Below are 23,097 nucleotides of genomic sequence, written 5' to 3'. Positions count from 1 at the left end.
ACTTAGTGATGGGTGCTGGTTGTTGCGTAGTTTGAAGTTTGAAACTTTTTTCCAAGTCGTGTGGCTAAAAGTTAAAAGTTTCACACGGAAATCTTTGCATGTTGACTTGGTTTACTGTCATATAATGCATGTAATAATGGTAAAAGCAACAAGATTCTTCTTTTTTTTTTTCCTTTTTTTTTTTTTTGAAAATTTGATGATTCATTTAAATACCAATATCTCTGCATTGAATTCTATTAGTTGGTCGTCGATGATTTCGAGACATGGTTAACCATGATTTAAATTTTAACCACAAATAGGTCGAGCTTAATTTTGCATTAATCAAGAATTTGAGTCGTATTTGCTTATCAATACTATTATTCCGTTCTTTCTTCTTCATATTTTCTTGATCATTGGCTAAATTATGACAATGGAAATTTTCAAACCACAGGAACTTGTGTATTGTGTGAGTCGTGTTCAGTGATCGATCGAAGGATGACACCAATTGTTACACTAAATTTTTTATTAATAAGGAAATGCAGCGCCCCCATCACTGCTACAGAAACACAAGACTGCGACATAACTTGGACCCTAAAACATTACAAGGTAAACAGAAAGAGACACAAGAAAAAAAGACTGAAACACAAACCAAACATAAAACATCGATGGGGGTACATACATCGGAGTTACGGCTTGCTGGTGTTTGGCACGAATTTACGCATCCAAACATGCTTACCATTGATGGAGAATTTCGCTTTGTTCATCCCATTAAGAACGCTCTCTATGAAAGCTGGCCTGTGGAAGACGACTCTTGCGTAGAGAGCTTGTTCGTCGGCCCTAACCTCTTGCATGTGGACCGACTCTACGCAGTTCCCATAGACCCTCGAGAAAAATTGCCTTATTTCACTTTCAGAGACGGGGTACCCCTTAGAGAACGTAGCAAACATGGTCCTCTCGTATAGTGCCGGCTCATTTGCGTGAGTCACATGGCTTTGGGGAGGAGGGGTGCTTACTTGGGTGTTTATGTTAGAGAAGCTTCGCATTGACGGGCCGTCATAAGATGACTGCGCCACCATCATAGGGTTTGCACTCGATGCAGCATGGCCTTGCATGCTATTCTGGCCACCAGTCACGGTTTGAACAGAACCACTACAACAGGCTTTCTCCATTATGTCGGATAGTACAGGGACGTATACCTCCATAATCAGGGTTTGAATTTCCGGGTACGCAGTATGTCGATGGAGGTGGAAAAATTTGAGAGAGACGTTATTTTGCAGGATGTTCTGAGTGAGCGGAATTTCAGTTGCTTCAAACTGGAGTGGGAACTGGGCGCTTTCCATGCACTTGAGGCATGCTATGGCCTCATCAGCGAGGTCGTTGATAAGAAACGAAGGTTGCGATAAGATTTTACATATGGCATTGCTAAAGCCTATCCGTTCGAACCAAAGCCATAGTCCCATGACCTGCAGGCATTCCAAGGGATTTCGCCAAAGATCCAGCACAAGAATGGCATACAGTTGCCTATCAATCTTCTGAAAAATCCTGGATTCCTCTAGTGAAACAGGTGGAATAAACGCATCCATGAGAATATCCACAGCTGGGAGACGCCAAACCTGTTAAGCATGAAATTCAAACATGAATTCCAAGTAAAAACTTAGATATAACAAAATAACAAAAGCAAAACAGAGAAACAGGAGTTGTGATGGAGTAGTAAGTAGCAGTAACCACCAGCCACCCAGAAAATCAAGAAAAACAACATCAAGAATGTGTGCTGGTGTGTGTACGTAGGGGAGGAAATGAATTAAAAATGCGAAAGGAATGAGAATCTATGCACATGAACTAAATAAAATGAAGAAGAATGCATGTTATCTGAGTCATCCTCTTAAAATCAGAGAGACAAATGCTCAAAGTCGGTCAGAAGATATTCATGGAAGTTACAGGAAATTAATCCCCCACTTCATTTTTCTTCAGGAAAAGCCATGCAGCTGATTCAAAATTACAATCATCTCAAACTCAAAACTAAGACACCTAGCAGGCTTCTTTGCTATGAGAAGAGCCTACGGTGACTTACGGTAAAAAATTCTTGAATAGAACCTTTTCTCTTATGGGACTCTACGACCCAACCCCCTTTATAAATATAAGCACATCTGAGGATGGTAGATGAAGGCATTAACTTGTTCTTATCTATTGCTCACAAAAATACAAGTATTAACTGTGCTGAGTAGGAAATTTTCAAAGAGAAACAATCTTTAGTAGGTGAATTAAAGCCATTGTTGAGATTATGACAATAAGCCCTGGATGTATCCCAATTCTTCTGTTTGAGTAAGCAAGCCTCAGTGAAAGCATTACATTTGTTGCACATGAAGATAGGTGAAGAAATCAAGGAACTCAAATTCACCAAATCCTCAATTTTCGAGGGATTACAAATTTACAAGACCTAGACTATTATAATGAATCCAAAAGTACTCTACTTCTCTATCTAACCTTTCCCGGTTCAACGTCTTCTTTAACTCAATTATGAAACCAAAAAAGAATAATACCTTTCACACTTTCTGCTTTTTTAAAACTTTAGCAAACTTAAGTAAAGCAATGTAAATTTAACCATATACCTTGGAAGTTAATAACAATAAACTTATGATAACATTTGAACTCACACAGCCTTTTTAATCTACTCACACCATAAGAACCAAAACAATAGTAATAAACTTAAGAAGAAAATATCCAAGGGCCATAAAATTTTTATGGATTAAGGTTTTCTAAATACTGGCATGCATGTTGTTGCCAATAAATATTTGCTGGGCCCCCTTCATGCTTTTTCAAATGCTGACTGTTGCAAAAACATCAGTCATCTACAGAATTACAGTAATCATACAAGAAGTTAACAGCTTCATGATATGACTCTCCCTTGCATCAAATTAAGATAAATTTTTAACTCTAACAACCCGTCGATTAAATAAATTACCGACCGCATAAAGATTACCCCATCTCAGGGTAGTATATCATAGCTACTTCGCGGGAGCCGTATATCAAACAAAAATAAACAAAAAAATCTTTCTTATAGATACCTTATGCTACCCAGTAGGAATAAACTTAGTACATTTATTTCGATGCTACCAGTTATTCCATAAACATTACTGTCTCTTCAGTCGATCAAGTATCTAAGGTTTGTCGCTATGCTGTTCAAAATCAACATAACGCAATCATTCATAATTTTAGTCGCTTAGCGTAATGAATGATGGCGGATTTTTTGCTTTAACTCGTAAACGACAATATCGTGCAGCAAAGTTATCTCTAGCTATTCCGTACAATTCATACGTCTGAAAATTGTGACCTAAACGATCCACTGTTGCATATAATGACATGATCTTCTGTTTTTAACTATTAACTAACGACAAATTTTGAGTATGGAAACAATCACTACTTAATCGTGACGGCATTTCTAGAAAGACGTCATGACAGAGCAATCTGTATGAATGTAAAAAACGTTCAAATCCGGACAATGACGTAAGCAATTTGACAAACGAATAACTATGATAGTGTAAATCATGCCTGAAACTATGCTATAAATCATAATGAATAACCTAAATTTTATCTGAGCTAGGTCATACACCATACCGTAAGGAGTCTTCAACTGACAATCCATCATTGCTAGAGCCTTTTCTGATCATTGGTGGAGCTCCAACAGCCGTTGGTATTCCTGGAAGTTGATGATTCTGGTAGCAAGAAGCATACTATATCGCTGGCCAAGATATTGAACCAGCTGACAAAGACACCAAAGAAATTTCACATAAAATTTTAAAAGTCCAAATATTTAAAAAGAAATAAAATTAAAAAGTATAAGTAACTTCAGAACATTAGAACATCATGCATGAATCTACAAGAACATATAGGAACTCGATTGTAGTCAAACTCAGCATGGCCAGCAACTTTTCTCCTAGTGTGGAAGGGAGCGGAATGGTTCAGTCAATTCAGCTCCAGCAATACCTTAGAAAAAGAATCCCAACTTTCTCGCATGCAAACAAATTATAGGAATTTTGGATGCCGTAAATCGACACAAATCTTGTGATCGCATTATAAAATAGGCCAACGAATTTTAGGCTTAATCGCAAAATGAGTGACAACACGCAGAAGCTAGTGCGGATTAGCAATAAAGATAGAGCATTATCTCGAGCTCCACAAACAAGCATCTTAGTCAGGATTCATATAGTAATAAAGATACAAAAGAAAGATTCTGAATTTCTTAATGGTGTTGTCGATCCATAAGCCACATATCAGAAGCTGAGAGAGAGGGAGCAAAGCTGTGTCTAATATAGAGTTATAGAAACAAATGTAATGGAATGGAATCTTTTGACAGTTTTTCATATCCTGGTAGATTCATAGAAACAGGCCATTCGTAAATTGCATTATAAAAAGAATTGTTAAATAGAAATCCAAAGAAAAGCATGGACTGCATGATCTGGCGGACATCAAAACATTAGAAGGCAGCCAGGCAGATAGATGAAAGACAGTGATAGACTTCTATGCTTCTCACTGAATCCGAAAGCACAGAAGCACAAAATAAGAATCCGATTCTCAAGTAACAAAACCATTCATAGTAAAACAATCTAGCAAAAAAATTCACAAGGCCCTCATTTGTGCACGTAAGTCAACTCAGAATCTCGATCAACAGAGCTGGCAAGTGTGGCTCAGTTTTATAGCATTAGTGCTTTTCAGGTTTACCGTTACATCTCCAAATGGATCGATTTAGGTCATAAATGGCAGTCATCTTTACGCAGAGGAATGTGTTCGAGAAATATTCATCAATTTATACGGGTGTTCCCCGAAATATACCAGCACTGCATGTAAAACCACTTCTAAGAAGGCAAAAGAACCCAAAACCCTGGACAATAATTTTAGCTCAATCGCAAAAGCATGATCAATTTCAGCAATAATTGTTTCCAGAATCATCACCTATTCAAAAAATTGAACGACTTTCACACGCGGGGTGGGAAAACTTCATCCAGAGCACCCACACTTCCAACGGCAGGTCCGCCTTTGCATCCACTCCGCCTCCGAATGACTCGTCGCTGTTTTTCCTCATCGAAGGCCCAAGAGAAGATCCCCACGAGCCACTCCGACGCTCCAGCACCACCAGGACAGGCCCCGAGTGGTAATGCAGAACTCCGGCGAGAAATATATCGAGAAACAAAAGTCAAGTCGCGGCAAGCAAGTCCCGGCATTTCGATCGGTTCACCGCAGCCACAGTTGTTACTCTCCAATGCTAATGGCACCGCCTGTCAGCTAAGAAATCGCGACGGCAACTCCGTTCAGGCGGTGGAGATAATTTTCCTGGAATTTGATTTTCAGTGGGCTTTGTGTGCAATCTCAACCGTCCATCTAAGGAAAAAGCTCGTCACAATATTTTGAAATTTCGTTATTATTAATCTTTTTCATAAAAATGATTCTATATTTCTATTATTCTATTTCTCCCAGCACATATAATATTTACAAAATTTGCTCGCAATCCGTGTATAAAATTACTTTTTGTGTGTGTTGATATTAAAGTACTTTTAAGTTTTAGAGTTGATATTTGAAGTTTTATTTTATGGAACTGTATTTGTTGTATTTTATTTTACTAATTATCAATCCTCTTGGTAAAAATCTGGATAAATCATTTAGGTAAAATCTGGATAACTTATCAAATCATATATTTTTATTTTTTAAGCGTTATTTTATATGTACACAGAGGATTACAAATTGTATTATACATTGCTCTTGAACTTACAAAATTATCATTCCATTTTATTTGAAAAAATTCTTTCAAAAATATATTTATGAAGGTTATGTAATTTCAAATACATTGTGTAATTCAATATGGTGTGCAATGCTCCGCCTACACGTAGCACAACCTCTTTGCTAATTAAAGAGATGTTTGATTATTTAGGCAAAGAAATCTATAAATTCACATGCAACCGGATGGTGTGATTTTGATATTTATAGCACGAGCTTCAATTATTTTCGAGTATCATTCACTCGCTATTGTGTATATAGCTTGCTAATTGAAATGCAATTCAAGGTCAATTTATAGATTTTAGGTTGGCCAAATCATTTGCTACAATTCCGGAAAGAATTCGAGGCATAATTATTATGTGAGAATTGAGATGCATAAAGTTTTCACATGCATCACAAGGGCGTGGGCTGGACCATAAATTTCAACACAGGAACCGTTAAAGCAATAATTTTAGTCATTTACCTATCTGCAATACTTTGTTTCTTTTTAAAAAAGAAAACAAAAATCACCAAATATATTTAGAATATATTTTCAAAATCATGCAAGCGGGGCTGCGGGGGTGGATTGCTATGTTTGTATTATTCCTTGATAGTTATCATCGATAACTTGTAACTCATCTGATATCAAAGTCTCAAGTTTAAAACGTGGTCTTGCATTCGATATCCATATTATAACATTCTATTTCTCCAACTAAAAAAATGACATTATCAAGCTATGATCAAGTGTTTGAATTGATTAAATATGTGAGTGTTTGATTAATTATTAGAACATAAATTTTTTAGACAAACACTTTATTAGATCAACCTGATACACAAAGTTTGTCCAATACAATTTGTTTGACTAACATGATTAGCAAACGGTTGTTAGCTTAGTTTTTTGTCCAATACACACAAAAATTAGTGTTGCTTTCGTCATAAAAAAAAAATACCGAAATCAGAGTGACCGGAGAAAAGTTTGGTGGTAGAAAGGCCCACCTCTCGAAAGCATTGCGATATTTATGGAATTATATAAAAATAATAATTATATGACTAATTATGGATTAATTTCCTTTTAAGTGTGGAAATGATACCGTGGGTGGTTTGATTTTATATCATGCTTTGCTTCTTGAGCAAAACTCAAAAGACCGGCTTTTCATTTGTTTTCAAATCATAATTCATTATCGCAATTGATACAATGTATATAAAAATTCATCATACAGTCAATAATTCATAATCCATTTGAAACGTTTTGGGATGAATTATGAGATTCGATATCCAATAATTATAAATTTTTCTTAGTGATCTAATTAAAAAAATGTTAACACTATTAATAATTTGATATCATTTAACTATATTAAAAAACGAATTTTAATCTAAAAATCAAATAAATTTATTTAAAAGAATTTATTTTCATTATAAAGTTTGAATTTCGAACACAAAGACGAAGTCATCATAATTGTTTTTTCAACAAACCACTCTTAACTAATTTCGACAATATTTGTTTCCTTTTTTTTCCCGTTTTTGGTTGAGTGTGCCTGTTTATCTATAAATATAAGTATGGCAAATTATTTGTCTATATGTTATCGGATCAACCAAATTTTTCTTAATATTCAATTATCAAAATAAGCAGATTTGATTAAGTCTCTGTTTGGTATCAAAATTCAGGCCAAAAAAACACTTTTTTATTTTAAAAAAAATGTTTTTTCAGCTAATAAAGTGTTTGGATGACCAAATAAGTGATTAAAAAAACATTTTTTTAAGTCAAAAAGAACTTTTTTAAAAGCAAAAAATTATAGTTTAAAAAAGCACTTATTTTAAAAAATCTCTACAAAATCCAAACGGGCTCTAATTTATTTGACTAAAAACATCAAGGCGTTTGTAATTTTTTTTTAATGTTTTATAGGTCGAAAAAATTTAAAATATATGTTTCAATAAAATCTTTATAAAATATTTTAAAAAAATATCTTTCTAGTTTTAAGATAACTCTAACTTGTTCAAACACATATTTAATTTTTTTTTTTCATTTATAAAACTCTACAAATGTTTTAAAGGACATTTCCAAATATAACTTTAGTTTTTAATTTAAAAATATTATATATAATAGTTGTATAAACATGTATTTATTCATAAATTTTTTTTAAAAAACATATTTTATTTTAATTTAAAAATATTTTATATAATAGTTGTATAAACACGTATTAATTCTTAAAAATTAATTTAAAAATATTTTATATAATAATTGTATAAACACGTATTTATTTTTAAAATTTTAAAAAATAAAAAATATTTGTATAAAAATTTTTACTAAAACGTGGTGAAACGGAGCCTGAATAATTAAAGTGAAATTAAATTAACTCATATGGCTTCGTTCCATGCATATTGTCTAATTGATGTGCTTCGCATTCACCATATCCTATTTTCCAAAATTATTATTATTATTTATTACAAATTGCAAATATAGTCCACACGTCATTTAAATTTTTATATCCAAGCAATCATATGACGCAGATGATGCTTCGAGGTGTGTGCCATCTGACCGAATGTTCAAATATATTTAATTTTATTTTTTTATATATCAAGTACATATTGAAGAGAATGTTGGCAGATATGAAATTGAAGTTTTAAAGAAAGAATTTATTAATAAAATGGTAGTTATTTTTAAAATAAATTTAAGTTAAAAAACCAAATATTTTGAAAAACTGAAACCAAGCATATTCTTAGATAAATATAAATATTGTTCTCAAGATTATCTTGAACCGTAAAACTAATTCTATTTTCGAGAAAAATTCAATTTTTTTTTAATAAATAAGTAATTTTGTATGTTAGAGTAAATTTTTTTTTATGCATATGGATGGATCTAACATCGGTTAATTCATTCATGTTGCACTTGGATTTATGGATTTCAAGATCACATATTGTCATTTAAAATTAATCAATTTTGTATTTAATAATGTTTAATAAGTGAGATTTGCATTTAAGATTTGATTATGTTTTTTTTATAATAATTAAAAACAGTAAAACTATAATCATAATCCATAGAATTCAAATTCGTCTCCAAGAATTCACCGAGTTTTAGTAAAACAAATAGTTATTTCATTAGATTTTTTATTCAAAAAAATTATTCTTATATTAAGATTTGATCTGAATAAAAAGAAAGATAAAAACAAATTAAATTATGAGATTTTTTTGAGGTAAAGCACCAGTAAACTACGGCTACCCACGCCTCAGCAGTTGGCAGTGGCATTCTCGTGATAAACACGGAATTGAAGGGTTAAAGTTAACATTCTGCCTTTATAACCCCGACACAGGCCACCGTCTTCGCCATCTTCCCTGAAAGTCTCATCGGACTGTCCCCTCCATTTTCACACACATATTATATATTACAACCTTTCGAGTACGCCTTTTTCTGTTCCATTTCCCCTTCATTTCTGCAACTATGGGATTAAAGTCACGAAATTTCTCTTCGGTGATCAGGTTTTGTGCCACCTTTTTGATTCTTCAGGCCTTTTTGGTGTCGGTCTTAGCCAAGAAAACCTACATTGTTCGTGTTAAGAATCACCAGAAACCCGTTTCTTATTCGACCCATGGTGAATGGTACGCCGACCATTTGGCTTCCTCTTCCCCCGAGTCGCTTCTGTATACCTACGACACCGCATATCATGGCTTCGCCGCCGTGCTGGATCTGGAGGAGGTCGAGTCCCTTCGAAGATTGGATTCTGTTGTTGGAGTCTATGAGGACAAAGTTTACTCCCTTCATACCACTCGCACTCCGCAGTTTCTCGGGTTGGACGCTCAGCTTAGCCCGTGGACTGGCCATGGTCTGCAGGAACTCAATCGGGCGTTACAGGATGTTGTTGTCGGGGTTTTGGATACAGGGGTGTGGCCGGAATCGAAGTCCTTCAATGATGTCGGTATGCCTGATGTACCATCCAGATGGCGCGGCGAGTGTGAATCTGCGCATGATTTTAATCCCAAAATCCATTGCAATAAGAAGCTTATCGGTGCGAGGTTTTTCTCCAAAGGTTATAACCAAATGGTGTCGAGTTTGAAGAAGAAGGATTTGCCATCCCCTCGAGATTACGATGGCCATGGAACTCATACGGCGAGCACTGCCGCAGGGTCTGAAGTGGCGAACGCGAGTCTCTTCGGGTACGCGAAGGGAAAAGCCCGAGGTATGGCCACCCACGCCAGATTGGCGACCTACAAAGTTTGCGGGAAAACGGGTTGTCTTGGCTCCGACATACTTGCCGGAATGGACCGTGCCATACGCGACGGAGTCGACGTCTTATCTTTGTCCCTCGGCGGTGGATCTGAGACGTATGCGCGAGATACAATCGCGATAGGAGCTTTCTCAGCTATGGAGAAGGGGATTTTCGTGTCATGTTCAGCAGGAAATGGCGGGCCAGCTAAATCTTCTCTGACGAATGTTGCGCCATGGATCATGACCGTCGGCGCCGGCTCCATAGACCGTGATTTTCCGGCGTTCGCCACATTGGGAAACGGGAAGAAGTACACCGGTGTATCATTGTACAGTGGAAAAGGCATGGGTGAGAAGGAAGTTGAATTAGTGTACAACAATGGCAAGAACAGTTCCAGCAATTTGTGCTTAGCAGGATCCCTGGATCCCACTCTAGTGCGTGGGAAAGTGGTGCTGTGTGATAGAGGGATCAGCGCGAGGGTGGAGAAAGGTGCGGTGGTGAAGGACGCCGGTGGGATCGGAATGATACTGGCGAACACGGCGGCGAGCGGGGAGGAACTGGTAGCAGACAGCCACCTCTTGCCGGCGGTGGCAGTCGGGAGGAAAGTGGGCGACAAGATAAGACAGTACGTGAAAACCCAGAAGAATCCCAAGGCGTTGCTGAGCTTCGGTGGGACGGTGGTGAACGTGAAGCCGTCTCCGGTGGTGGCGGCGTTCAGTTCGAGGGGGCCCAACACGATTACGCCGCAGATTTTGAAGCCCGATGTTATCGGGCCGGGTGTGAATATCTTGGCAGCATGGTCGGAAGCAGTCGGGCCCACTGGGCTTGAGATGGACACTAGAAGGAGTCGGTTCAATATCATATCTGGTACGTGCCCTTTCAACGGCTATCTATCTATATATCCAATTGTTTCTAATTATTGGAAGTCTTGTCCTTTTCAAACTTTTATAGGACCACATACAAATCATATCATAAAGATCGAGTTGAGTGTCCTTGATTAGATATTTATGCTTTTTTATTTTATCATTATTATTAAATCAATGATTATGTTATGTTGTTTTTGAATCCGAGCTTGGGTCAATGTAAATAATTGACCCATTAAATGGATCTTGAGAAGTCCAATTGTATGTTTCCAACATCTAAATTCAAAAGGCTTTGCAATACTTATTTATAGCTTTTTTTTTTTGAAAATGTACTTATTTATAGCTTTGATTGATATCTATGCATTTGCGGCCATATTGTTTTTACCTAGTAGAAAATTAAGGGAAACTAAATTGCAAACTGTAGTCAGCAAAATAACATTGATCACTCAAATACACTATGAGTGAGTTATTTTTCAAACATGAAGTTTGATCGAAGTCATTCCCACGAAACGATCCACAATGTCTTAATCAAATGGAAGTTATTCTTGTGCGTTGATATCAGGTAAAAATTTGCAGGTACTTCCATGTCCTGCCCGCATATCTCTGGCCTAGCAGCCCTTCTAAAGGCAGCGCATCCGAACTGGAGCCCGAGTGCCATCAAATCTGCCTTGATGACCACTGCCTACACGCTTGACACCACCAATTCCCCTCTTCGCGATGCAGCCGATTACTCACTCTCCACTCCATTTGCTCATGGTTCCGGCCATGTCGACCCTCAAACAGCCCTCTCCCCTGGGCTGGTTTACGATGCCACCCCTGAAGATTACATCTCTTTTCTATGCTCGCTGAACTACACACTCAGGATGATTGAAGCCATCTCGAAACATCCTAACGTCACTTGTGACAGGAGATTTCATGACCCTGGCCAGCTCAACTATCCTTCTTTCTCGGTGTTGTTCGGTAACTCCAGGGTCGTGCGTTACACTCGGGAGCTGACCAATGTTGGAGCGGCTGGATCTATCTACAATGTGTCTGTTGAAAATCCCCCTAATGTGGTTATGATTGTTAAACCGTCGAGCCTTCTTTTCAAGAACGCGGGGGACAAAAGACGTTTCACAGCTACATTCGTTTTGAAGAAGGGGGCGAATCAATCTTCTGGGAATGTTTTTGGGTCGATTACTTGGAGTAACGCGCAGCATCGAGTGAGGAGCCCCGTTTCGTTCTCGTGGATGCGGGTTTGATGGCGGATCAATGTTCTGTTAATCCGGAATTATTGTTTGTCAAAAAAAAATCCGGAATTATTGCATTATACGACCAGATATGTGTTCTGGGAATCTGCAAGATGAAGTTGCTTATAGAAAAGTTTGGTAGATTATCAAAGTAGTGGATATAATATATGTTTTGGAAGTGAGCCAAAATAGCCAAAGAATATTGCTTAGTTTAATGGGTAGTTGATTGGATTTTGGCCTAAAATTACCAAAATTTTGCTGCTTTAACTTTTTGCTCAGTAATTCTGACCACAGATTTACATGAAATACTGGCCGCTTGGCATGAAGTTAAATCGAGAAGAAACTCGAGTAAATTATTATTAGTAAAAAAAAACATGAGAAAAACACGAATATCAAAATAAAGAAAGATTAACATCGGTTCGAAAGTTAGGACAACATTGAAGAAAAGAAATCAAAATTATGGACACGCTACACTTGCCAACTCCGCATACGATGTCAAGATGAAGTTGGGTTAGGGCAACAAATGAATCAGATATGAGTAATGAATTCGTGAAATCTGTTTTCTTGTTGGGTTTATTGGGTATGTGTTTAAACTCTAAAGCCCAACACAAAATAAAAAAAATTAAAGTTCTAAATGTTAAAAACTTAAAGTCAGGCCCAATATATTTTTTAAAAATATATAATTACAAATTTGCATATCGGTTTATTCCGTTAAACATATGTTTTTTTTTAAAAAAACAAGAAAAAAAAAAAGAAAATGAACCAATTAAACTGAATTAACTGATATATTTCAAAACAAAAAAATCACCGACGAAACCGATTAGATCGAATCGAAGCGAATTTTCGATTAAAATTGATTCGATCGATTTTTTCGATTTAACCGATAATTTGTTCACCCCTAAAAAATATATGGGCTTTGAAATAAAATAGTGAGATTTTGGAGGGAATTATTTTTAATGAAAATTAGAAGGGTATGAAAATTATTAATACGCTAATATAGTCAAAGTTATATAATAATTATACTATGAAGAGGTAGTTTCTGTAACACACCAAAATTATTATGATTAAGAAGTATTAATATTATATAATAGTTTAATATTAACAACTAATCTGTAAAATCTTACCATTTAATAAAGCCTTTATCCCATATAAAAACTGATTTAGTAATTTATGTGTGTAGATATCCCTCAATTTTATTGACTGATAAAATCAATTGAATGAAAATGGCCCCGTTTGGTTTCAAAAGCCAGACTAAAAAAGCACTTTTTTAAGTGCTTTTCATTTAATAAAGTGTTTGGCTGACCAGAAAGTGCTTAAATAAGCACTTTTTTAAGTCAAAATTAGAGCTTTTTTAAAAGCCAAAAATTATAGCTTAAAAAAGTGCTTTTTTAAAAAAATGTCTACCAAATCCAAACGGGATCAATATCATAATATCCATGACCTATTTTAACGTAGTGTTTGCAACCTTTAAAAATAAGTGATTATGAAGATTCTCTTAACAAATTAAAAGAATCTCCATAATTTCTTATTTTTAAAGATTTCAAACACTATCTAAATCCAACTTCTCATCTCAAAACTCATATTCTCCCAAATCTCCACCTTTTATTTTCTATATATTATATTTCACGCACAATATGCAGCTAGTAAAAGAGAATACGTAAATATTGGTTTATAAGTATTAACAGGTGCCCAGATTCCAGAAACAACCCATTCGCAAGATGTCGCATCACAAAATACGTGGTTGATTTTCTTTAAAATAAATAAATAAAAAAGTGGTTGATACGTGATATTTAATATAGCGAGTAGTAATGGCAATTTTTAGTAACGAATTATTTTTTTCTTTAGTAAAGTAATAATTCTCAAAAGAATGATTGTGTAGAAATAAATTAATAACGACCACGGTAGCGGTTAAATTGATAATGATAATAAAATGGTAATTGTTAGCTTGATGATGATGTGATACTAGTTAAATTTAAAATTTTAAAATATTATTAATTGATATTTTAGTCATAAGCATAATTAATAACAGTCGTATTAATAATAGTGATTAAGTTAACAATAAATTAAAAAAGACATTTTAAACATGGGTGAGAATATAAAAATTGTCGCCATCATCGTGAGATCTGTGTTCGGAATTCAAATAATGGGAACAAAATCTTACTAAAATAAACAAATTAAATATTAATTGTGATGATTAATAATGTTTGTAATGTAATATATATATATATATGATATATCTATGTTTAATGAATATTCTAGTAATTAAATGAAGGGGTATAAAAATAATATTAGATATAAAAAGTAATATATGTATTTGAGACATAAAAAAAAATTCATCCTAAATACACGAGACGAAGAGAACTGTTTTTGTCATTATCATTCGACCGAACCAAATTTCGACGATGATTCCATGTGATTAAGATCACATGTCATTGAGTAATAGTAAGTAATTTGCATGTGATATTTATAGGTGGAAAGTCATCGATTATAAATGTACAAAGCCGTGGCGAAATAATAATTATTTCAATCTGCACAACTCAACTGTCAACGAAAAATAAAAAAATTATTTTTGTTAAAAAAAATATGTCAACTAAAAAAATAAAAATTTGTTTTCTATAAACTTTCCAAAATATTACTTAATTCTCGTTCGTGGAGAATATGGGATTCAATTGCTGCACCAAGCATAGGTTATATATCTTTCATTTGTTGTGTCAATTTCAATCCCTTCAAATTTTTTTTGAGTAAAATAAATACATAAGGTTGAAATTGTGCCGTATGAGTATCAATAAACTTTGATTTGTCATATTATTTATAAATATGTAATCCCTACAAATTAAAACAAGAAATATATGTATATATTATAGAAATCATAGCACAAATGTACAAATTGAAAGTACAAACCAAATTAAATCAAGAATGCAACCAAAGTTCCGAGTGAAAAAAAAAATGTTACAACTTTTTGAGTCGATAATGTACTTATCGTTGAAATTATAATACAAAAGTAAGCATTTCAGATGTCGACAAATGACTCAAACCAAGTTTGCATTGATAATTTTTAGTATTAAATTAGAATAACAATTTTTTGGTTTTTTTTTTAAACGATCTTTTGTAGCAGTAAAATTACAAATGTTTATATAAAACATTCAAATTAAAACACGAATTTAACAATTAATAGTACCAATGTACTCAAGTTAGGTATATAAACTATGATTTTCAGGTCTCTAAATTCGTTGAACTAAAATAAAAATAATTTTTAAAAAAAGTGGAATCAGGAAGTTGAAACTTTGAAATTAGGACAGCTGATTGATTTAGTTGTGTTGACAAGGTGACAATATTTTATAAACGAGACTTTTTTCAATTTATGACCTCGAAAATGAGAATTTATGAGTTGACCGAATGAAGGAAGGAATCGCGGAAGCACATCTAAAATTGTTCTTTTTTTTTTTTGTCAGTATATTTTGTAATTAAGGATATTTTTTCACAGTAATAAGATTACGAGTTCACTACTTCACTTGTCAAAAAAAAATAAAATTTGTTCACGTTTTTCGACACGACTAGATTTAATAAATAATATAAAATAATATCATTCTTTATCATATGTCTTATCATCTATAAGACCATATCAAATAATAAACTATACTTTATTATATAATTTTTGGTTTTAAAAAAAACGATTTTTAAAATTTATACATTTTTTTTAGATTAGTAGGAAACAAATTTTTTTCCTCTTTTCTTGCTATGATTGGTTCTTACATGCTAAGTATGTGCATAAGTTCAGTTGAAGTAGGAAAGCTATATATGTAAATCTAGTTTGACATTAATTGAGAGACCAATATGTTTAATCAATAATGTATATGATATATGATATACTAGTTATCTTGTAAGACAATTTTATAAATCTATATTCAAGAGATGAATTCATCCAATCCATTCTATAATAAAAAAAATAATTTTAAAATAAAAAATAATATTTTTTCATGAATCAATTTGATCAGAAATTCATCTTATAAAATTGACTCATGACACGAATTTATAACCATCTTTGCAATGTTTTAATTGTTATCCATTCAAATCAAGGTTAAAAATTATTTGTTACTTACTCGGTAAATGGATACGTGATTGTCAAAATTAGAGAATAATTATAATTACTACTAGATCGGTGAACCTATTTATATAATATTTTTTAAATTAATTTGATTTATATTTAAATAAAAATAATATTATAGCTTTTTTTTAGTTGAAGGAAGAAATTGTCATAATTGAGTTTCGAACTCGAGACCTCATCCTATTTTAGGGATTTTGGTGCCAGAAAACTACACTCATCGGCAAAAATAATATTATAGTTGTTAAGTTATAGCTGATTCTCTAGCAAAATTTGTCGTTTCTTTCCTCGTACCTTTTTACTGGATACCTGAGAATTTGTCGTTTTTTGGCTGATATTTCTCTTTAGCAATAAAGTTACAAGTTCTTTTTTAAAAAATATTATAATTGTAAAAATTATCAAAAATTTGTAATATGAAAAAAAACAAAATAAAAATAAAAGTGTAATATCTATAAAAATATAAAAGCGATTTTAGAGGAAAAAAAATAATATCACATTTTGTTTATATAGATATAGAAATATTCTTTATATACAGTACAAATAAATAAAACAAAAATAGAATGAGTTTGGATCTTCTCTTCTAAAAAAAACATATATAAATACCACTCAGACACGTAAACCTCCTTTGTTGTATTTTAATTTCGCCTTTTTGTTTAACCATATTTTTCATTTATTCTCTACTCCGCCACCTCCGCCCAACGGCCACCCTACTACCGCTGTTGGTTACGCTGGCGGCGTTTCCATTTCTCCGCCTCACACACGTTTTATCGCTCTTATAAACTGCTAATGATCGTGATATATTGTCTGTGCGCGTAATTTCATGCGAAATCTTAGTATTTGACGAGAGTTCCATTTCTACCAGAGGTCTTTGATTTCAGGTGAAATCTTTTACCCGACGCCGTTTTGTTTAGTACTCCATTTTTGGTTACTGTTTTCCCAGGTCGCTTGATTTGCTTCTGTTTTGTTTTGATCCTGGTTTAGCAAGTTGTATGTTGTCTTAAATTTTATTCCTTTTTCGGAATGTAGATAGTTTTTCTGCGTTTAAAAGTTTTGTTTCATTTCTTATTACTTTTTTTTTTTCGATATTTTGATTTTTTTTGGTCTTAGTAGCTTGAAATGTAAGATTTTTATGTATTGTTTTTTTTCGAGAAAATAGATTAATTTGTTTATTATGCTTTCGCTGATTTTGTCGATTTCGGATGAGCTGAGAGCCGTGGGGATTCCAACGTCTATGCTGTCTGTGAGTGTGTGCTGTTGAATACGGTGGAGTGAAAGAGGACAAAATCGTTTTGGTTTTGTTGGGGAAAAGATAGGTAGTGGGTGGTGGTTTCGGTAACACTGAGCACTTTGTGTGTGAGTGGAATCACGCTTCATTATTTTGTGACTTACATTCATGTAACACAACAGCGAAGGAAAAGGCTTTTAAGTAGAGTGAACTACTGATTTTTGTTTTGATATTGAGGTGAATTTGAATCTCTTTCACTTGGATTGCTCAGGATGAAGCGAGGCATATATGGACTAAAAGTTCAACAAGTCTCTTTTATCATCCTCGGTTTGGTGTGTGCAACGATGCTTGCATTGACGTGGAAGAAGACCACATTTCTGACCTCTTTCGTCCCAACTCAAAGTCGTGTCTTGGAGCTTAATCGAGGTGTGTGTCTATCAATGATCTCAATTTGATTTCACGGCCATGATCAACCTATGTAGAATTTGGACATTACCAATTTTATGATTGCTGATTTCTATGAAGTTAATTCGAGCTTTGGTATGGAGAGAATTGTTTTACGAAGGTAATTTCAATGCCATTGTACTCCCATATGATTTCAATCTATATGATAAAGAAGAGAAGATTTTTTTTTTCTTTTGAATGTCAGATCTTGAACTAACTTTAAGGCTAGTCTGATTTTCCCGCATAAGACCTGATTGTGACCCACTGCGTTCTGAATACATTCAGTGTACATGTATATCAGTCAATCCGCATTTCTGTCCCGATGACGAATTTTCCTTGGTAGTTGCTTCTAATTAAATGGTTCCCTGCAGAATAGATTCTTGCAGTTTGCCGGGCATTCATTTGACCATGCTTGTATCACACCTGACATCAAGACATCTTACAGATGATGAATTTCATCTGATTGTTACAGATGAAGCAGATGTGATGGAAATTTTAGGCGGAAAAAATATTTCTGAGCAAAATGAGGGAAGCAAATATGAATCAGTGGGTTCTAGTGGTACAAAAGAGATGACTGTTGAAAGAGGAAATAGTGAAAATACTACTTCCGCAGACAAAGGTTGGCATTTTGTAACTGTGCGTGTTTATTATAACAGAGACCTATGTAATCATTGCAAGTTGTATGAAATTATTGGTTCCTTATGTCTGTAGAAGTCCTGTTGCTCTTGGTTTACTTATGTTCAAGTACTTCTTCGGTCATATTTTATCTTTTTACATTAATATGTAAGTCTGTTTTTCTAGTTGCCCTTGTACATTTGATTGTTTTCGCTTGTGATATGATTTTTATACAATATCTCCATAGTTTACTAGTTTAGGCTACTTTTCAAAGTTTTTTCACATCCAATCCAATCGTTCTTTCTGTAATCAGCATTCAGTTATTGCAATTGAGTCATCGAGTCATCAAGCTTTTTCAAAGCACATAAGGATTTCCTTAAATGAATTCATTTTTTCTTCAGACCAAACAGTGGCAAAAATTTCTTAATTGGTAGGCCCCAGATTTTGAAAATTCTTCTGTTGTGCAGAAAACCTTCCAAGAGCTTTTCAAAGAAACGGAGCAGAAGGACAGTCAGTTGGAAAAAATAAATCGAAAGAACGAGAGAGGCATTTGTCGGCGCCAGTGAACTCTGCAATTGAAGAGCCTTTTGTCAAGAGCGTGCAAACCGGTAACCTTCCAGCGGCAACTGATAAGAAAGTCCATACAAAGAAAGGTCACATACCAAGTTCCTTCATCTGCGAATCAAATGTATGAAATCATTGTTGAATATGAGGGCCAGATGAAAAGTTTTGCGGGTAATAGTTACCCTGCTAGTAAAACAATAAAAAAACATGCTGTGTGGACTACTATAGAGTTTAAAAGATTCGAGTTACCATTACCAATAGCTATATTTTTTGGTAGAGTGATAAAAGCATTCGGTCCCATGGTTGCTATCCAAGCTGAGTGTGTGTTCGGTTCCATAAATTGTTATTTGGGATGATCGTTGAGAGGAGAACTGTTGGAAAGAATAATTACTTCTCTTGGGACAAAGGTGGAAACATGGATAGCTATAGTTTGTGGTAAAATGGTGAACTCTTACCAAAAGAATTATGTTCTTTAATGCTTGCACCTCATTCTTTCAGTTCAACTTACTAGAAATGAAGGGTTTTTTGATAGATGTACCAACTTGATTGCATGAAATTATCACAGCACACATATAGTGCACGGAGTACTGATCAAAGCATTAGGAAAAATAGATTATTGAAGAATTCTCACAATCCCTGTGGATAAGCAAACAAATAGCATTAAAGAGATTTTAGTATTTAAAAAAATTGGACTTACGATTTTGGTCTCCTATTTATTCAATTGTCCCTTTCTCTTCTCTACTTTGTTTCATGTGTGGATGGACCTTTAATATAACGAACAGGGGTTTCGAACATTTGTTGAAATATACTTTATGATACCGTGTACCGTGCTTACGTTTTACAGGTTGTAGCTATGCCAAAGGCAAATGGATCTCTGACGACAGCCGTCCTCTATATTCTGGCTATGATTGTCATCAATGGTTGTCCCCCATGTGGTCTTGTCGTCTCACACAGCGGACAGACTTTGACTATGAAAAACTACGATGGCAACCCAAGGACTGTGATATGGTAGAATTCACAGCTTCCAAGTTCCTAAAGAGGTACGACTAACAAAGTTGTTGAAACTTTAGAAAAAATGCAAAAAACTTTGATGGTTGGTGTTCTCTTCGCTTGTTTGTTGGTAACAGTATCATCAACAAAGTTGTGAGAATGGTGTCTAAATCAGAGATAGTTTTTTGTTAAAACAATGTTGGATGTCATAGGAATGGTGGCTTGAAATCTAACTGCTATGTTCACTCAAAAATAGAAAAAGTTCTAAAATGCCATTTTCACCTGCAGAATGCAGGACAAAACTCTAGCATTTGTCGGTGATTCATTGGGCAGACAACAGTTCCAGTCTCTCATGTGCATGGTGACAGGCGGCAACGAAACATCCGATGTTGCAGACGTGGGGCATGAGTATGGTCTTGTTAAACCTCTTGGTTCTGCAAGGCCTGATGGATGGGCTTATCGGTTTCCTAGTACCAACACTACCATTCTTTACTACTGGTCGTCCAGTCTTTGTGACTTAGAGCCTATCAACATCTCCAACCCAACCACTGATTTTGCGATGCACCTGGATCGACCTCCTGCATTTTTACGCCAATATCTCCACAGATTCGATGTTCTCGTCCTTAACACCGGGCACCATTGGAATAGGGGAAAACTCAAGGCGAATAGGTGGATTATGTATGTTGGTGGCGTTCCCAACACCGATAGGAAGATTGCAAATATTATGGGTGCAAAAAATTTTACGGTTCACAGTATTGTCAAATGGGTGAACACTCAGCTCCCAAAATTTCCAGGCCTCAAAGCATTTTTCCGATCCATATCTCCGAGACATTTTTTCAACGGAGAATGGAACACTGGAGGTACCTGTGACAATACTACCCCTCTATCGAGTGGCAAGGAAGTTTTGCAAGATGAATCAGGTGATCCTCTCAGTGCAGGCGCGGTGAATGGAACTAGTGTTAAACTTTTAGACATCACGGCTTTGTCTCAGCTTAGAGATGAAGGTCATATTTCACGTTACAGCATTAAAGCAACGCCTGGGGTACAGGATTGCTTGCATTGGTGCTTACCGGGTGTTCCGGATACTTGGAATGAAATTTTGTTTGCGCAAATATAGTTCCTGGAGTTGTTTCAGAATTATATTCAGTCGTCAGCTAACAAGTGTTACGGATGTCATGCTAATCGGAAAGGCGCTGTCGGTGGGGATGATCACCATATAGATTATGCTCACAGGTTATTCGAATCTATTACTTCATTCTCGCTAACTCTTGGCGTATATACAATACGTTTCTCATACAAACCGCATGTACACTAATGAGTTATCTGAGGCTGAAATAAAATCACTTGGTTTTTTTGTGATGCAAAAATTCTTGAGAGAAGGCAAATGGCGCCATTCTTTTTTATCCCGTCTATATAATTCTTTCTTTCTTTCTCTATTTGTGCTTATTTCTTGGTCTTCATGAGTATCGTGTACAGCTAGCACCACTCCAGTTGTACCAACGAAGGTCTTGCTGATCGAGTGGAACATTCAGAGGCTTTATGGGATTTAAGTTTTAATGCCTGCACCAGTTGGATTTACTGATTAATTATATATAATTATAATTGGATTCCGAACCAACATCTCATTCTAAACTCGAATCTTGGTGTGACGGGCAGTTAGATTTGTCACCAAACTTTGGCCCCTTTGAAATCATTCGTGGTATATTCATTTATCGATTACATGAAATTTGATCGAAGTCATTTCTCCCCCACGAAACGATCCACAACGTCGTAATCAAATGGAAGTTCTTGTGCGTTAATATCAGGTTAAAATTTGCAGGCACTTCCATGTTCTGCCCGCATATCTCTGGCCTAGCAGCTCTGCTAAAGGCAGTGCATCCGAACTGGAGCCCGATCGTCATCAAATGAAAAACATCTGTTAATTCGGTTAAACAGACTTTTTTTTAAAAAAAAAGCCAGAAATCGAATCGATTAAACTGAATTAACCGATATTTTTTTTAAAAAAAAAAAATCACAAAGAAATCGCTTAAACCGAACCGAATTTTCGATTTAAATCGGTTCAATAGATTTTTTCAATTTAACCAGACGTTTTGCTCACCCCTAAAAAAATATGAGCTTCGAAATAAATAGTGAGATTTTGGAGTTAATTTTTTTTTATAATGAAAATTAGAAAGGTATGAAAATTATTAATACGCTAATATAGTCAAAGTTATATAATAATACTATGAAGAGATAGTTTCTGTAACACACCAAAATTATAATTAAGAAGTATTAATATTATATAATAGTTTAATATTAACAAATAATTTTTAAAATAAAATAGAATACGTAAACATAAAATATAGGGTTATAAATATTAACAGGTGCAAAGATTCCAGAAACAACCCATTCGCTTGATGTCGCATCACAAAATACGTGCATGGTTGATTTTCTTTAAAATAAATAAATAAAAACGTGGTTGAGATTAAAATATGTTTCACATCGATAAGATATAATTCTTGATAATTTAATATATAGATTTGGGTAATCTTTTCCTTTGAGTTAGTTTTTGAGTTGAGTTAGATTCAAGTTTATTTTTTAATCTTTAATTTAATATATAGATATAGATTCGGTCTTTCGGACCATCTTCTTGGGTCGTTAATATATAGAATTGAACAATCCTCCCACATCCCCGGTAAGTTCGACCCCCATGGGGTAGGTGAAACTTTCTAATTAGTCCAAATGATGTGGGCCCCACATCATTTGGACCAATCACATATTTACACCTATCCCATGGGTTTATCCCATGGGATAGGTTCGAAATTTCCCACATCCCCTGAGCTAACTTGTTACCTTTAACATATAGATTTGGACAATCCTCCTCGTATATATCCCCTTCCATTTCTTAACAATTGATACGTGATATTTAATATGGCGAGTAGTAATGACAATTTTTAGTAACGAATTATTTTTTTCTTAAGTAACGAATTATTAATTCTCAAAAGATTGATCGTGTAGAAATCTTTACTATTTTATTAAGGCTGAGAGCCTTAGAAAAACTGTTTTAGTGTTTTGGTCTGAATTTTCTTAATCCAAAAATACCCCTCCACTCACCCATGTTCTTTCTATTATTTTCAATTTACAATTTTTTTATTTTTCT

General features: G+C 34.6%; 3 protein-coding genes across 7 annotated transcripts; 2 read left to right on the top strand and 1 right to left on the bottom strand.

Moving 5' to 3' along the window:
* Positions 1 to 533: 533 nt before the first annotated feature.
* Positions 534 to 5,340, bottom strand: LOC140873284 (uncharacterized). Its single transcript, XM_073276371.1, has 3 exons — positions 4,930 to 5,340; positions 3,595 to 3,739; positions 534 to 1,592 (listed from the first exon to the last, which is right to left on the bottom strand). Exon 3 carries the CDS (start codon positions 1,560 to 1,562, stop codon positions 666 to 668), a length of 897 nt encoding a protein of 298 aa, XP_073132472.1. The 5' UTR covers positions 1,563 to 1,592; positions 3,595 to 3,739; positions 4,930 to 5,340; the 3' UTR covers positions 534 to 665.
* A 3,713-nt stretch (positions 5,341 to 9,053) lies between these two features.
* On the top strand, positions 9,054 to 12,257 carry LOC140873009 (subtilisin-like protease SBT1.8). Its single transcript, XM_073275968.1, has 2 exons — positions 9,054 to 10,793; positions 11,366 to 12,257. The coding sequence occupies exons 1-2, from the start codon at positions 9,164 to 9,166 to the stop codon at positions 12,028 to 12,030; spliced, it is 2,295 nt and encodes a 764-aa protein (XP_073132069.1). The 5' UTR covers positions 9,054 to 9,163; the 3' UTR covers positions 12,031 to 12,257.
* A 4,510-nt stretch (positions 12,258 to 16,767) lies between these two features.
* Positions 16,768 to 21,497, top strand: LOC140873173 (protein trichome birefringence-like 16). Of its 5 annotated transcripts, none has more exons than XM_073276180.1 (6): positions 16,768 to 16,998; positions 17,617 to 17,771; positions 18,235 to 18,408; positions 18,872 to 19,057; positions 19,813 to 20,008; positions 20,247 to 21,497. In XM_073276180.1, exons 2-6 carry the CDS (start codon positions 17,618 to 17,620, stop codon positions 21,073 to 21,075), a joined length of 1,539 nt encoding a protein of 512 aa, XP_073132281.1. In that variant the 5' UTR covers positions 16,768 to 16,998; position 17,617; the 3' UTR covers positions 21,076 to 21,497. The 5 variants fall into 5 exon arrangements, with proteins under 5 accessions (XP_073132281.1, XP_073132284.1, XP_073132283.1 ...); XM_073276183.1 differs by having other exon boundaries at positions 18,262 to 18,408; positions 20,247 to 21,495; XM_073276182.1 differs by lacking the exon at positions 16,768 to 16,998 and adding an exon at positions 17,044 to 17,433.
* Positions 21,498 to 23,097: the final 1,600 nt, after the last annotated feature.

This window comes from Henckelia pumila, unplaced genomic scaffold (assembly GCF_033568475.1).
Source record: "Henckelia pumila isolate YLH828 unplaced genomic scaffold, ASM3356847v2 CTG_525:::fragment_3, whole genome shotgun sequence".
NCBI lineage: Eukaryota > Viridiplantae > Streptophyta > Magnoliopsida > Lamiales > Gesneriaceae > Henckelia > Henckelia pumila.
The sequence above is the reverse complement of the archived record's forward strand: the minus strand, read 5'-3'. Positions and strand labels throughout refer to the sequence as shown.

Coding starts and splice junctions, on each gene's coding strand:
- LOC140873284 (XM_073276371.1), bottom strand. CDS start 1,562: ATGGATGCGTTTATTCCACCTGTTTCACTAGAGGAATCCAGGATTTTT.
- LOC140873009 (XM_073275968.1), top strand. CDS start 9,164: ATGGGATTAAAGTCACGAAATTTCTCTTCGGTGATCAGGTTTTGTGCC. Junction 10,794..11,365: donor TCGGTTCAATATCATATCTG/GTACGTGCCCTT, acceptor AAAAATTTGCAG/GTACTTCCATGTCCTGCCCG.
- LOC140873173 (XM_073276180.1), top strand. CDS start 17,618: ATGAAGCGAGGCATATATGGACTAAAAGTTCAACAAGTCTCTTTTATC. Junction 17,772..18,234: donor TGTCTTGGAGCTTAATCGAG/GTGTGTGTCTAT, acceptor GACATCTTACAG/ATGATGAATTTCATCTGATT. Junction 18,409..18,871: donor TACTACTTCCGCAGACAAAG/GTTGGCATTTTG, acceptor TCTGTTGTGCAG/AAAACCTTCCAAGAGCTTTT.